This window comes from Leucopleurus acutus, assembly GCF_964270905.1.
Source record: "Leucopleurus acutus genome assembly, chromosome: 12".
NCBI classification, from domain to species: Eukaryota; Metazoa; Chordata; class Mammalia; order Artiodactyla; family Delphinidae; genus Leucopleurus; species Leucopleurus acutus.
In genome coordinates, this window is record NC_139154.1 from 28,374,418 (window position 1) to 28,389,382 (window position 14,965).

The 14,965-nt window shown below is 57.1% G+C and overlaps 1 protein-coding gene across 1 annotated transcript in view; it reads right to left on the minus strand.

Annotated features, from left to right (window-relative positions):
* Window positions 1–576: 576 nt before the first annotated feature.
* PXDN (peroxidasin) overlaps window positions 577–14,965 on the minus strand; it is a gene marked incomplete at its 5' end in the record, with an annotated part of 64,614 nt that continues 50,225 nt past the window's right edge. The window contains 9 exons of the mRNA XM_082851323.1: window positions 577–1,273; window positions 1,822–1,932; window positions 3,694–3,826; window positions 4,000–4,120; window positions 6,711–6,919; window positions 7,222–7,356; window positions 10,039–11,542; window positions 12,584–12,741; window positions 13,301–13,409. Of these exons, the coding sequence (XP_082707449.1) occupies window positions 1,154–1,273; window positions 1,822–1,932; window positions 3,694–3,826; window positions 4,000–4,120; window positions 6,711–6,919; window positions 7,222–7,356; window positions 10,039–11,542; window positions 12,584–12,741; window positions 13,301–13,409 (2,600 nt within the window). The 3' untranslated portion in view covers window positions 577–1,153. The remainder of the gene's footprint in view (window positions 1,274–1,821; window positions 1,933–3,693; window positions 3,827–3,999; window positions 4,121–6,710; window positions 6,920–7,221; window positions 7,357–10,038; window positions 11,543–12,583; window positions 12,742–13,300; window positions 13,410–14,965) is intronic.

Consider the following 14,965-nt stretch of genomic DNA (forward strand, 5'->3'; position numbering starts at 1 on the left):
TCCGCGCCCAGCACAGGACCCGGTTCGCTGTGGACACTCAGGTCTGCGGAACTGAGCAGGATGTCCAGGGACATGTTTCTCAGAACACAGACCACTTTGTATTTGGAACAAGACGGGAGGTTTTTGGTCAGTTAAAAAGACGGAGACCATGAGGTATGGAAGTTGCTTTTCACTGAATCCTACGAGAACTTTTGCAGAGTGGAAATGATTTTTCTGATGTATCTAAAACTAAAGCATGGGCGAAATTTCATCAAACATCACACGCTGTGAAAACAGAAATGAGGTATAGGGATTGGTCGTTTTTCTTCAATGCACTCACACAACCTGAAGTTAGAAAGGTCCCAACATTCGAACTCCTCCCGTTGGAAGAAGAATCTAGAGCACTGTGGCCCTCCCGTGGGCTCTGGTGGGACAGAGCACGCGCTGGCCACGGCTAACGCTGGCCGCGCAGGTCAGTAGGTACCGTGGCGTGGAGCGGAGGGTTTTCACATCTGGTCCACACCAGCCAGCGTGCGTGCAAGTTACAGGTGAACGCAGACCTGTTCTAAACGCGGCTGAAAAACCTTCCAATCCCGGGCGAAGGAGTCGGGAGCCGCAGGATGGGCTGCTGCTCCAGGCGGCGGGGTCATCCGCCCTGTGGGTCCAGGTGATGCCCTGGGAGCTGCCAAGGGCCGGGGCTGGGGGGATGTGCTCACTGCCCAGACCAGTCACCCAACACGCTCCGCAGACACTGCTCCGTGTGCCAGAGACTGAGTTTCTTTCCAATCCCGTGTCCCTCCTCTGGCGGCTCCACTCTGCAAGCTCCTGGTACCAGAACCAGGCGGGACTAACTTTCAGTTGAGAAGAAACGGTGACATTAGGTGAAATCAAGTTAGGAGCCTCAATGATTTAATCGTGCAATTTAATAGTAGCACCAATTTCTCATTTAGAAAAAATTAAATAAAAACCTGAGAAGTCTAACATGAAGTTAGGACACGTGTCTGCTCCGTGGTCTGTTGGCGAGCACTCCGGCCTGAGCCCCCTGGGCGAGTTCCGACACGGCTCCGTGCCGTGGCCCCGAGACGTCCCGGCCTCGCTGTGCCCTGTCCCCTGCACTGCCCGCTCCGGCCTCGCTCTCCAGGGGACGAGGGGGAAGCTCAGGGCTCAGAGGCACTCAGGGCTTCTTCCCCATGGAGTCTCCCGGGCAGACAGGACAGCAGGCCCCGCCGACCCTCACGGGTGCTGGACAATCGGCCGGCTGGCAAGTCTCCACGAAGCAGGTGACCTGCCCGTCCTGGAGGAGAGACGGCGCCCGAGCCCGTAAGTCCTGGGGACCCGGCCCCTGTATCTCACCCCACCCCCAGCTCTGACCTCCCACTGGGGACCCCGGGATCACGTCCCTGGGTGTCAACCAGGAAGAGGTCCGGCTAGAGAGGAGCTGGGAGGACAGGGCTCTGCCCAAACCTGACAACCACCAGGGACACCGGATGGACACCTGCTCCTCCAGGGCCAGGGGACAAAGTCCCCTCCCCATGTGCACCGACCCGCCGCCGCCCTCCCGTCCTGGCTCCCAGCCCCGCCCCAAAACTCCCGCCCAGCCTGGGCAGCGGCCAGGCCCCTCTCCCCTGCGGCCACCACTGCCCCCTCGGTCCACTTGCTCCAGGACCGAGAACAGTGTGGACAGCCCCGCGCTGACCAGGGGCAGTGATGTCCGTGTCGACCTTCAGCAACGGCTCTGGGGGAAGAGCCCTGAGTTCTCAAGGGACGTGGGAGGGGACCCCACAGCTGAGCTCCCTGACGGCCCTGCTGCCTGCCCGGGTCCCCCGCGGCATCCACACTCACGCGGCATTCACAGACGGTGCAGGGATCCCGTTTCCATGTGGTACCGTCCGCGCGCGAGCTGCCGTCTGCATCCACGCACTCGGTGCTGAGCCGAGACTCGAGTTTCTTTATCTGCGGCAAAGCAGAAGCGCTGGTCACCGGGACGCAGCGGGCAGCTTGGGTACCGCGCACCTGCTCCCTCACTTGAAACGATGCCTCACGACGAACGGGGACCGAGGTGAATGTCTAAAGCACTTTCCTGGAACCTCAGATTTACTCGTTAGGCAGCTGGTAGCTGTTTGTCCAAAAGCTCCATGACAACAGCCTGACCTCCGCCGTGTCTGAGGCCAGAAGTGCACGGACTGTAAGGACGGTGAGTAGTCGGTAAAGAAGAGAAGAGAAACCTTAGAAAGAAGCAAAGAGAATGCCGACACAGGACTGGGTGACAAGAGCATTCTGCACCAGCTTCTCAAAGGAGCTCTGGGCTGTGACCGGCTGCTGACCCCGACGCACACCGGCCCCAGCTTGGGGCCACCCTCTTGCTGGGAGGGAGGCGCTGACGGGGTGGCGGGGGCTGGAAACGCTGGGGCCTCTGCACCGTGGAGGGTCCGGCAGCCCCGGCCCATTTCCCTCTGGGATACGTGAGAAGAAAGCAAACTTCCACCTCGTTTATTTAGCCCACCATCGTTCGGGTTTTCCGAGTCTCAGCTGACTCATGAACGAGGTGTGGGACAGGCACCGCCGGGCGTGGGGTGGCCAGCCTCTCACCGCCCCGTCCTGCATCCCCGTCTGGTCAGCCTGACCCATGTGTGCAGAGCGACCGGGCCTCTCTGCCGCTCCCTGTGGACTCTCAGGGATCAGGGGTCAGCCATCTGGCCCTGGACACTCATCTGAGGGTGCAGCCCCACCCTGGGCACGCTGTGCGGCTAGCTCAGGGTCTGCTTGGGTTTTCTGTCTCCAGCTCCAGGCAAAGGGCTTCTTGTCCGGGCCCTGAACCCAGCGGGAGGCCAGCTGGGGTAGGTCAGTCCTCCCCCCACTCCCCCCACCAACCGTGGCGAGTCTGTTAGCACCTGAGGCTGTCAACTCTGTCCCCAGACCCCTAGGCGGGAGGAGAAGCTACAGGGCAAGCACAGAGCAGATGCAGGGCAGCCGGCGCACTTCTCCCCGGAAGATACAAACGTCTTCCAAGCCCGCGGACTGAGATCCCCAGAAGCAGGACGTGGCCTGCACCACAGATTCCCCCACTCGCAGGCCTGTCTCTGGAATGTTCCACAGCATGAGAAGCCCTTCTCACTGGGACCCTCTGCATGCATCCCATTAACCTGAGATCTCACTCTTCACTCCCACTTAGGTGACATCACACTGAGACCCCCGCGCAGACACGGCAGGGGCGGGGTGCGGAGGTCTGAAAACCCTACAGACCCCCAGGGAAGAGCCCCGGAGTATGGATGTGCCGGTGCCCTCCTGGCGCCCAAGGGGACCCCACCTCCATCAAAACCTCCTGATCCCCCCGGGAGCAGAGGCTTAACAGTCATCCCTGAAGAGGAGGCTTTGGGCAGGACTTGAGGTTTGAATTCTGCGTGGCCCTGACCCGGAGCCCCTCACAGCCAGTGTTCGGAGGGAACCCGCGCCCCTCACCCAACGCGCCAGTGGGCAGCCCACGGCCGAGGGTCCCCGGTCCCAGGAGGTCCAAGGGCAGCTCAATGCGGCCCAGCTGGAGCCAAGCCAGAAAGAAGGGCAGAGACAAAAGTGACCTCCCTGGAGGCTCCCGGGCCGAGGACCAGGGGTATGTGGGCAGCACCTTCCCTTCACCGTCACGGGAGAAACGCACACTGGGCCCAAGGGTGGAGAGGGGCCGGGCAGGCCGGGGAGGTGAGGATGGGGGCGCCCAACCTGCTTCCTGAGGTCCCTGATGGTCTTCTGCATCTCCAGGACAAACTCCCGGAAGTCGCTGGTCCCTGCTACTGGTGGGCGCTCAAAGGCGGTGGCCGAGGCGTTACTAGGCCTCGTCCCGGGCATCCCGGCGCTGCTTGGGAGAAGCAAGGGAGACTCAGGACACAGCCAAGGGTGTGCGGCTCCCAGGCCCGAGGGCGGGGCGCGTGGAGTGGCTGCATGGGTGCCCTTGAGGCACACCCCCCCACACCCAAGGGCCAGCTGGCAGGGTGCACGGTCCCAGGTCCCGGCGGGGCTCGGCCGTACCTTGGCATCTTCCCAGGCCCCGCATCCGTGGCTGGCTCGTCCTCCCGGTAGCTGAATTCAAGGGACCGCCTGCCTCGGAAGTGGTAGGAAAACGCATTGAACTGTCCCCGGGTTCTGCAGTCTGCGGGCAAAGCGCAGACACGTTAGGGTCTCGAGTCCCACGAAGGGGACGTTAAGAACAGCTCGGCAAGTATCACTGTCCTTCCCGCAGGACACGCTGGGCGCTCAGGTCGGCAGCGCTGGAGGCACTGTCCCCACTCCCCTTCCCCTCCCCGCCCCAGGTGAGCGGCCTGGAGCCCCCCGACCCCCAGTGCTGCCCCCCGACGACACCCTCCTCCGGGTGGGGCATGCGCCTGCTGTGCTGCCCACACGGGAGTGGTTGGCACTGTTTCGGTAACTTCTACAGTGATCTCAAAAGCGTGTGCATGTGTGTGTCTTCCTCTCCGTGACTCATCAGTCCTCACAGAGAGGCTGAAATTCCTAACTTTGGTCAAGAGAAAAAGACACGCATCCTCCCAAGGGCAGTTTCTTAGGTTTCTCACGTGTGCAGGTTTCGTACTTGGATTAAACAAATACACAATTAAGAGATGAAGGTTAAAGAAGTTTGCGTTAAGTGAGTCTTTTTTTTGCAGTACGCGGGCCTCTCACTGCTGTGGCCTCTCCCGTTGCGGAGCACAGGCTCCGGACGCACAGGCTCAGCGGCCATGGCTCACGGACCCAGCCGCTCTGCGGCATGTGGGATCCTCCCGGACCGGGGCACGAACCTGTGTCCCCTACATCGGCAGGCAGACTCTCAACCACTGCGCCACTGGGGAAGCCTGTAAGTGAGTCTTTTATAAACACTGAGGTGTCGATAACAGCTACCGACATTTGGTTCTGTCAAACCATAACTCTTTTTTTCCACCACTTTTTAGATATGGCTTCTGGACTAAAATAAAAACAGATAAAGTTTATAGAGCATTCTTTAAGTTTTGTCAGCTGAGGGCTATGCCTGCTATTTCTAAGAGGAAAAGAATCCAGAAGAAAGGATGCTGGAAACTGTACCAAGTGCCTAAGCCTCTGACTGTCCAGCGGAAGCAAGAAAAGGCTCTGGAATGAGGCACAGACGACGGAGCCTGGATCCAAGACTCAGGCTCTAGCTCTGGGCTGTGGCACACAGGACAGAGCCTGGATCCAAGACTCAGGCTCTCAGAGGACTTTGGGTTTCTGCAGCAAAACCCAGAAAACCTGTCTCTGTTCCTTTCTAAGCAGCTACAGGGAATCTATCTGGCAAAGTTATCAGAAAATGAAGATTCTGTATCTGAAAAGAAGGACTGGCTTTTTCCAATGATTTTCAAAGAGAACAACCGTCTGCAAACACAAGAATCAAATTCTCTGCCATGTGTGTGGAAAACTGTTGTGACCTTAATATACTAGTCAGAATATTTTTTAAAAAAAGCGAAAAAAAACACCAAGTTCCCAACAGCTATAAAAATCAGAAATTAATGCTTTGGAAACTTGGGCATGTAGTGAGCAAAATTTTAATTTTTATGTGAATTCTCCTACAACGTTGCAAATCGTATTCATTATATATATATATTTAACGTGTTATGTACCCCATGTATTAGTTACGTACATCATACGTACGCGCAGAGAGAAGCCACAGACACAGAATCACAGCAGACACACTCACTCACTCACAACGTGCATCGACCCAGATTTCAATACTTACTAACGAAAATAACAGCTCATTAAAATTAACTACTAGGGAGAACAACCTGGCCAGGGCTATTCCTGCGGAAGTAACGAGGTGCGAAAGAAAACCGGTTTCTGCACCTGGTGTCCATCGCCAGCCGAAGGCGGAGGGCCGGGGGCCGGGGCTCTGGGCCCTCCTTGCCCACCTCACCTGCAGGGGCTCTGTGGCCCGTGGTGTTGCCCCAGGCTCGGGGCCCCATTTCCTCACCACAAGAGCGGGGTTACCCAGAATGGGTCCTCAATGTTCCCCCCACTGCAATGTTCCCTGGGTCTCTGATCACAGTTGGAATGAAACCAAAATTATGTTCAAATGAGAACGTGCCGTCGAGGTTAGCTACGACCCGGCTCGGGAATGCTGCATAGGAGCCGCCTGGACGGCGCATCCAGAAACAGCCGCGGCGGCAGGACAGGCAGCGCCGCCTTCACGGGCTCCCAGGTGCCTGGGTGAGGCCGCCACGCAGCTGCCTGTCACACTCTCCACTTCCTCAGGAGGGGACTTATGGCACGTTTCTCTGCTTACACAAGCTCTTCTGGACACTGAGAACACACAGCACGCAGTTTTAAAATTAAATTTGAGGTCTGGCAAGCTTTGCGATCTGTTTCTTGTTCATATTTTATCTGCGGGGACAGGCAGGCAGGCTATGAAATGCAGACATGTGATAGGTTTTAAAGAAAAGCTGGGCGCTAAGCTCATTACAGTTTTGCTGTCTGTTTCTGTTACTTAGTGGCTCTCACTGCTAACTCCTATCCCTTGGCATTACAAATTCTTCAAAACCACGACTTTAGTTATCCTCGGGTTCCACAGTACTGCTCGGTATGGACACTCCAGAATTTATAGTGACCCCTAGAGCCGCCTGTTTCGTGTTCTCACTGCTGTGCCGATTCCAGCCCGTGCGTTAGCGGGCATTAAGCTTCCACCCAAACTGTCGGTGAAGGAGGACGGACCCCGGTGAGCAGCAGGGCCCCGGGACGCCCACCTTCACAGCAGTCTTGCCACACGCGGAGGTCCAGCCGGGGGATCTCGTCACAGCTGCTGTACCCGTGGGGGAACTCGGCCACTCGGAACACGTCCCTCTGCACACGCGTGATGTTGTCTGAATTGTCGCACACGATCCGGGCCAGCGACGTCTGCTTGATCTGCGTGAGCTGGGCGGGGGTGAAGACCCCCGGGCTCTCATACCACAACCTGCGTTCCCCAGAACAAGAGCAACGCTCAGGGAAACCACGACAGGGAGAGCCCGGGGCTGGCTAAGGCATTCCCCACACTCAGTTTCGCCAGTGGCGAGACGCAAGTGGCTCAATTAGCTTGTCACTTAAAAATGGACTCAAACGTTACTGTGAGCCACTCAAAACACGAAGACCAAGAAACCTGCACTAGCGTCAGCAGGGGCAGCTCCTCTGATGGACCAGCACAGGCCGCCTTCCAGAAACACTGCCGGCACACGGCCACCTACCGAATTACCTGGCGGCAGGTGCATCTGCATTTACCTGTCCCCGTCCCGTAAGCGCTTGAACTGCGTGCTCAGCAGACACATCAAGGTAGGCCCCAGGCGGCTGCCGGGGACCAGGTCCTCCACCATGAGGGCGGGAAACAGGTCGATGTTGAGCGGGGAGCCGTACAACCTACGAGACCAAGCAGAGCCTTCAATTCACTGAGCAAAGCCGTACCTGGTGAAGAGCACAGCAACTAGCGGAAGATAAAACCCTCGTGGCGTCTTTATCATTATTTGACGTTATTCAGGTCTTCACTTAGTAAAATCCACTTATTTCTTTAAAGCGTCTATCCATTATGTTTTAAAGAGGTGTTCCCATTTCCCGTTTATATACGCATGATAAAATACACACACGGGTATATTTATTATACAAACCTTAGAGAAGCCAAGAAAACACAAGGAAGGAAATTAAAACCACACCTTTCCTGCCTGTTTAGAGACAACATGACATTTACTGGAAACCCTTCCAGTGTTTTTGTCATTGATACATACGAAGAATAAGCTACATACACAGCTAAAGACACGTTTTCGAAACAATACTGGGATCCTGCCGTACACTGAAAACACACTTGCTGTGAAGAAACTACTCACTAAGTAGGAATCGCACAAAAGACTAAGACAGCAAGGTCTGAATGTCCAAGAACAAACTTTTTCATCAAATTCTTCCAATTCCTTAGAAATAAATGCTTCCAAGCAAAGAGCTGACAACTTCTCTAACATCATTCTTATTTGATCTCTCCCGACACCCTGGGCAGACGCTAATGGCTTCGTTCCAGCTGCCACCCAAAGCTCCACTGGGCCTTTTAAGTTCATCCTGTAACCGAGACGCCTTTTCCACCTGCTTGGACTAGGGGTGCTGACTGCGGACAGGGCCGTGCCGGGCCGTCCTCAGCGCTCCCCCTCTCAGGAGCAGGGTGAGCGCGAAGCTGCCGGAAGGGCATTCAGTCTGAGGACACGCCATCCTCGCTCTCCCCAAGTTCAAGGACGTTCACACTGAACTTTATACAAGTTCGAGGACGTTCACACTGAACTTTAGTTCAGATGGAAACACAGTCAGAAAGAGCCTTGCGAGTTTGGTTCTCCGCCTGCAGGGGCTTTTCCCAAAGGAGACACCCCGTTCCTGGGCAGGGCCCCCTTCCGTCTGCCCCCCACCCCTGGGTGACTGGCCACACAGGTGGGCCCCGCAGACCCCAGACCGAAGCAGGGCACCCTCCTGCTCACAGCCCCCCAGCACAGGCCACACTTCCCCCTCGCTGTGCACCCAGAAATGGACAGATCTGATCGGATGCCACTAACACAGGTGCGAGCACACGCCCCCTTAAGCCCTGTCTAAAAGCCTCTCTTCCCTGACAGCGTCACTGTCCCACAGCTGGGACGCACTGTCCCGTGTTGTCACTCTGCCCGGGCACCTGTCTCATCCCCACTCGGAGAGTCAGGCCTGACGCAGAAGCGGGTAAGCGCGTGACTCTCCTGGGGGTGGATCACACTGACCGCCTCCCCAGGGTCCCTGGAACTCGAGGTCCAGGGCCCCCAGCCCCCAGCAGCGCTGAGCTGGAGAGCAGATGGCTTTGACGGACGCTGGGCAAAGGAAAGGAACACCAGGAAAGTGATCTCGTCAGTCTGGACAAGAACAACGGAGGATATTCAAGCATAAAGAACACAGACAGTCCACACACCCTAGCTGAGCAGCCCGTGCCACAAAGGTCTCTGTACCGGGGCAGCGTGCGTTTACGTAGCGGGCAACCTGACACTGTTATGTAAACAAACACCGGAACATCTTCAACTGTAGAGCGTGACGCTCACTTAGTCACAACCTGCGATAAACTACGAGTAAGAGTCATTTTCTCCGGAAGGCGCAGGCCAGGCCCTAAAGAACACGCCTGAACTGCAGTGTCAAGCGTGTGACCGAAGCATCAGCGATTTACCTCCTAATGAGCAGGAGCGTCCAGAAAACGACCCACGTGGGCCTTTACAGAGAAGCATTTTTCCTTTTCAAAGCCGTTCTTTCAAATGGGAAAACATACTGTAAGTACACAGTGACCAGCGGGCTACAGGGGACCCTTGTGGGAAAACTCTAGTGAGTGGTTATTTCCATTAAAGACCCCCCCAGAGAGACTAGAACAATTAACGAGAAAAACAGGACTTAAGGAGCCAGGGCAGCCTGGACACGAGGGGCGGGGGCGGGGGAGTCGTGAGGACCCTGTCTGAGTAGCGATCTGGACGCAGAGATCCCGGGGAGGAGGCAGCCGCTACAGGCAGGAAGCCCCGTCCCGCCAGACGCCGGCCCCTCGTGGCCTGACAGGGCCGGCCCTGGCCTCTGCGGGCCCACGAGGGAGGGGCTGCCCGGGGGTCTCCAGGGGCCCTGCCCCGCGCGCTGGGCGTCCTCCACTTCCGTGCCCCCGGCCCAGTGAGCCCTCTCCCAGGAGGGGGGAGGCTGCTGCCTGTGACGGACGGGGGTGCAGGGGACAGGCGAGGGGCCCGGGTCTGGGGGATAGCGGGTTTAGGGAGAGGACTCCGGACAAAGCCTCATAGCTGGGGGCCCGCCTGTCCTGCGGCGCCAAGGGCTGGCGCTCCGGCTCCCAAGACTGCAGCAGGGTCTCTTCCCCGAAGCGCCCGCGGGCCAGTCTCGTCCTGCCCGACGATCTCATCCCTCCACACCCCTCCCATCAGGCCCGCCGGACAGGGCCCCTCATCTCTGAAGTCAAGCCTCAACCTGCCCCCTCCCCGTCTCCACGTGCCCCCCACCCCCGAGGCTGCACAGAGACTCAAATCCAGGGGCCACGACCCCCTTGGGCTGTCCCCCCACACCCACCGTTGCAGCTTCTCCCGGATCTCGGGGCTCCTGATCTCGTTCTTCAGGTCCTCGAAGGTGTGGGCGGCCGACAGGTTGCAGTAGACGCGGTAGTCGTGGTAGGGCGGGATGCCGTGGTCGCGGCCGCGCTGGATGTTGATGGCGGCCAGGTCCAGCGCTACCGTGTGCGCCATGGAGAAGAGGCGCTCGGTGAGCTCCGTGTTGAGCAGCTGGGACGGCACGCGCATCTTGCCCGGCACGCCGAACAGGCCACGGAGCAGCGGGTCGATGCCGCCCTCGTTCACGATGCGGAACGGGGAGAAGAAGGCCTTGTGCAGCGGCACATGGCCGTGCGCCACGGGCTGGAAGTTCTCGTCCAGCCGCTGTAGCAGCGGGTTGACCAGCGTGTGCCCGAACCGGAAGGCGGCCGTGGCGAAGGCGTTGGAGATGCCGGCGTTGGCGCCCGGATCGTAACCACGGTACTCGCCCAGCATCTTCATGCCCACCTCGCCCAGCACCTTGGGCAGCCAGTGCCGGTAGGTGATGTGCTGCACCTGCGCCCCTACCACCTTGCGGGCCTCGTGGTAGACGGTGTCGCCGTCCCAGTGCGGGTTCAGCGCCAGCAGCTCAGTGGCCACGCGGTTGTGCTCGCGGAACCACAGCGTGTGCATGCTGGTCAGGCCGAGCTGCTCGTTGGCGCGGTGGTCGCCAGCCAGGAAGCAGGGGATGGGGCTCTCGTTCTCGTCGCGCATGCACTCGGTGGGCGGCCCGGCCGCGAAGGGCAGCAGCGGCTTGCCCGAGCGCTGCACGATGCCCTGGCGCAGCAGGCCCCGCTGGCTGGCCAGGTCGCGGATGGCGCGGGCCTCGTGCTCGGAGCTGCCGTAGACGTTGGAGGCGTCGATGTACGAGGTGAGCTGGTTGATCTGCTCGCGGGGGTACACGGAGTTCATGAGCAGTGACGTCATGCCGCTGCCACACACCGGGCTGGAGCGCACGAAGAACATGCAGCGCGCCCCGCTGCGCGCGCGCGGGTCATCAGGGGGGATGGCCACCGAGAAGCAGGGCGGGTCGCTGCTACACGTGGAGCTGCAGTGCTGCCCGTCGGAGAAGCGGGCCTGGCTCAGGGCCACCACCGTGGAGTCCAGGTCGTGGTCCAGGAACTGGCCCCACTGCATGAGCATGTGGGTGAACTGCTCGTCCGGGGTGATGGCCTCGGTGCCGATGAGGGCCGTGGACACCAGGCGGGGCATGGGCAGCGGGTGCCCGTGGTAGTGCCGGCCCGGGTCGATACCACGGGGCGTGTTGAAGCCGTTCTCGTACACGGCCTTGAGCAGGCGCTCGAAGGCGGTCAGCGAGGCGCCCCACATCGGGTGCTGCAGGTTGTTGCAGGTGCCATCATGCGTCCGGTACTTCTGGTGGAAGCACATATCCGAGCAGTTGTTGACACGCCTGTGGGCCGTGCAGCCCGACAGGTTGGCGATCAGGCTCAGGTACTGCGGGGACACGAGGTCGTTGTAGTGGTAACCTGGACAGAAGGTGGAGACACACCTCAGCAGCCCGGGCACCAGGCGGGCACGAGCGCTGTCCCGGGGCCCCTGCCAGCTGGGCCTGCCGGACCAAACAGCAGCGCCGGGACCCGGGAGAGAACAAGCAGGGAGGTGAGGAAGCTCCCGCAGGGAAGCCTGGGAAGGACCTGGCACACCAGCTCCCGCTCCACGCTCCCCCAGACCCGGCGCCTGGGGCTCCACACACAGGGCCCACGCTCCCCACATGGCCGCGGGGTGGTCACCACGCATCTCGCTTCTCCCTTCGGGACCGACGCCCATGTACGTTTAAAGAAGACAGGTGGCAGCTCCCCTCTGCAGAGGACAGCGTCCCAAGCACCCCCATAGGGAAGCAGTAAAGAGACGGAGGTGACATTTCCCAGGCTGGGGGAGCAGCAGTCAGACACGCAAGCGCTGGAGGCCTGCACGAGAGAGGAGCTTTGCAGGGACAGGACACTGGGCTGCCGTCGCCATCTGGCGTCAGGCTCAGACCCGAGAGCCTGGCATCTCCCACTTCCCCAGAGAGAAGGGCGAGGCTGGCACGCCTGCTCTGTCACAGCCGCCCTGAGAAGTCCTGAACGGCTGAAGGGTCAGCAAGGAAAACGCTTCCTCCTAAACACTGTCTGGGCGCTAATCCCCCTCCGGCCCTGCAGAGGCTCGGGCGGGGCCCTGCAGCGGGCAGAGGAGCGGGTGGCTTCACCCTCGCCATCTGCGCGGCACCTGCTGGGGCTCCATCAGCGTCCTCTCTAACAGCCCCAACCTGGACCCACGGCCTCCGAGGGGCTCTCCTTGGTCCAGAGGCCCCGATGGTCAGAGCCCGGGGGCCAGGACAGCACGACCACCCGTGCTGAGCACATGTCAGGTCACCGCTGGGTCTCCCATCAGACCTGGGGAGCCACAGGACTGTCCCAGCTCAAGGCAACCCGCACGTGACCGTGATCATCACAGACCCCGGACCCGACAGGCTGGACGTCGTCATGGGGAAGGGATCTGCGGGGTGTGGACCCCGCCCGGGTACTGACTCGTTCCGTTCAGGTCCACCATCAGGCCGTGCTGCACGTGCTCCTGAATCAGCTGCAGCGCCCGCTCGAATATCTCCCCGGCCCGGGCCTGCTCCACAGTGTAGGGGTCCCGTGGGTACCGGAACAAGGCCAGCAGGTCGTTCGGGGAGCGGGGCCGGCTAGCGGGTGTTCGGGAAGAAAAGGGAAGAACGGAACAGATGACTGAGAACAAAGGTCACTCGCGCCCAAAGGAGAATTATCGCTCTTAAATATTTCTGTGGCTACGTTTCTACAGACACAAGGTATCGTACCTTACTCATCCCAAGCGGAAGGCAACAAAACAAACGAACAAAACCAAAAGACACTAAAAACAAATAATTAATTACGTCAGTAGAAAAAAACACCAATATACTATCTCAGTTCAAATGCAGAAAAAACACGCTAGAATTGCCAAGATGAACAAATGCACGAAGGGCTTAGGAAATACTTTGTTTTTGCCAAGTCACTGAGTAACAAGCCAAAATAATGAGTCAAAAAATGGTTTAAATGTTCTATTTGTGAATCATAGTTCAGTTTCTACTTGGAAAGGAGCATCTTTCTGTTATCTTAACCCCCAGCAAAGTTAACACCAACACTGTTTATTGATTTTCAAATTAAAACCGTGTTTTGTTCCCATCAAACCGGTGAAAACTGCGTCCGAGAATCACCCTCTGAAGCCCCGCCCGCCTCTGCAAATACCTGTCAAACAAGTGCGTCCGCGTGGAGTTTATGGCTCTGTCCACCGTCGCGATTGCTTCAACAATGGATGAGGCTACAAATGGGTCCCCGTTCCTACTGACATCGGGAACTAGGAAATGCGAGGTCGCAAGTCACCGGAAAATGTGCACACAAGTGAGTCAGAGAATAATGTCTAGCCTCTACGTCACTTAGACTGAGGCATACTTTTCTCCAATGTTATGTCTACTTTTCACACCAAACCTTAAGTTATGTCATCACAAATTCTACGAGAAGCTGTTTTCAAACTGTATAGAAGTTGCAGACGCTTAATTTTTTAAATCATGGGGTGCCCCATAAAAGGACAAGGTAGTTGTAACTTAAAACACTGAAGTTCTTCTACCAAAGCATCACCCAACAGGGGAGGCGCTGACTCAGGCCCACCCGCCAGAGCAGCTGCCCTGCTGGGCGGAGAGTGTGGTGCTTTAATTTCCGGTGGATTCTGTGTTCCTCCCATCAAAGGTCAACCTGCCTGGGTGCTGGATCTCTGCCCGCCCACCCTCCCGAGACTCTGCTCTCCCTTCACCGTATCCCCCAAAGGAAGGATCAGACGTTCTTACACCCAGCATGTGTGCATGTGGGCACGCACACATGACCACATGTGCACACGCATACGTGACCATATATGCACACACACAACTATACATGCGTGCACGTATGTTCACGCGCACTCAGGCACACTCGGATACACCTGACACCTATGAAGCTACGGCTCCCTTTCTACTTTCCTCTTTTCATTCCTTTTTCACTTAATACTGACATTTTTCTAGCGTTTAGAGTTTGCTAAATAAAATAACCTTGTTCCAACCAATCTTTTATCTTTATTTTTCAAAATGTCTCATGCCAGGTCACCAACAGCATGCATTTTAATAAACGGTATCCTTTGCCTTCAAAATACTCGACCTTCTAGAAAACCTGACACGGCTGATAATGTCCTTATTGAAATGTTGCCTTCACTTGGTTCTGGGATACACACCCCTCCCTCCTGGAATACATCCCCCTCCAGACTGGGACATATGCCCTCCTGACACCGATCTCAAACAGAGCCCCAATTTACTAATTTTTAGAAGCTAGTATTTTTATGTCATGTGTTAGACAAACGGACAGAACAATCTTACGTAATTGTATTACCCTAATATTTCATTACTACCAATGATTTAAACTGACTTTGTTTTTCTTCAAGCAACGATCACAGAAAAATCATCCCAAAACACTTACTTATATGCCTTAGAAAAGGGGTAACGGAAATTCACTAAAATGTTCCGGGTGGTTATTTTTGGGGAGTGGGATTATGGGTGGGAGATTATTTTTAAACTTCATGTGTAACTAATTCATGTTAAAGTAACATTATTTTTCAAGTATAAAAATAAACATTAATTGAGAAAAACACTGTTTCTAAGTCAGGAGATTCACCGATTTAATTATAATCACTTCACACTCTAATATAATGGAAAATAAGGTCATTTAACATTTCCCCCCTCAAAAAAAAAAGGTTTCCAGTTTCGCCTTTACTGCTGTCTGCAGGTGCCCACAGGCTCCAGGCACCGTGCAGGGAGTGTGGAGTATGGGGTGTGAGGTGTCGGCATATAAATTAACCACACCCAGGCAGGTCTGAGGCTCACCAGTCCT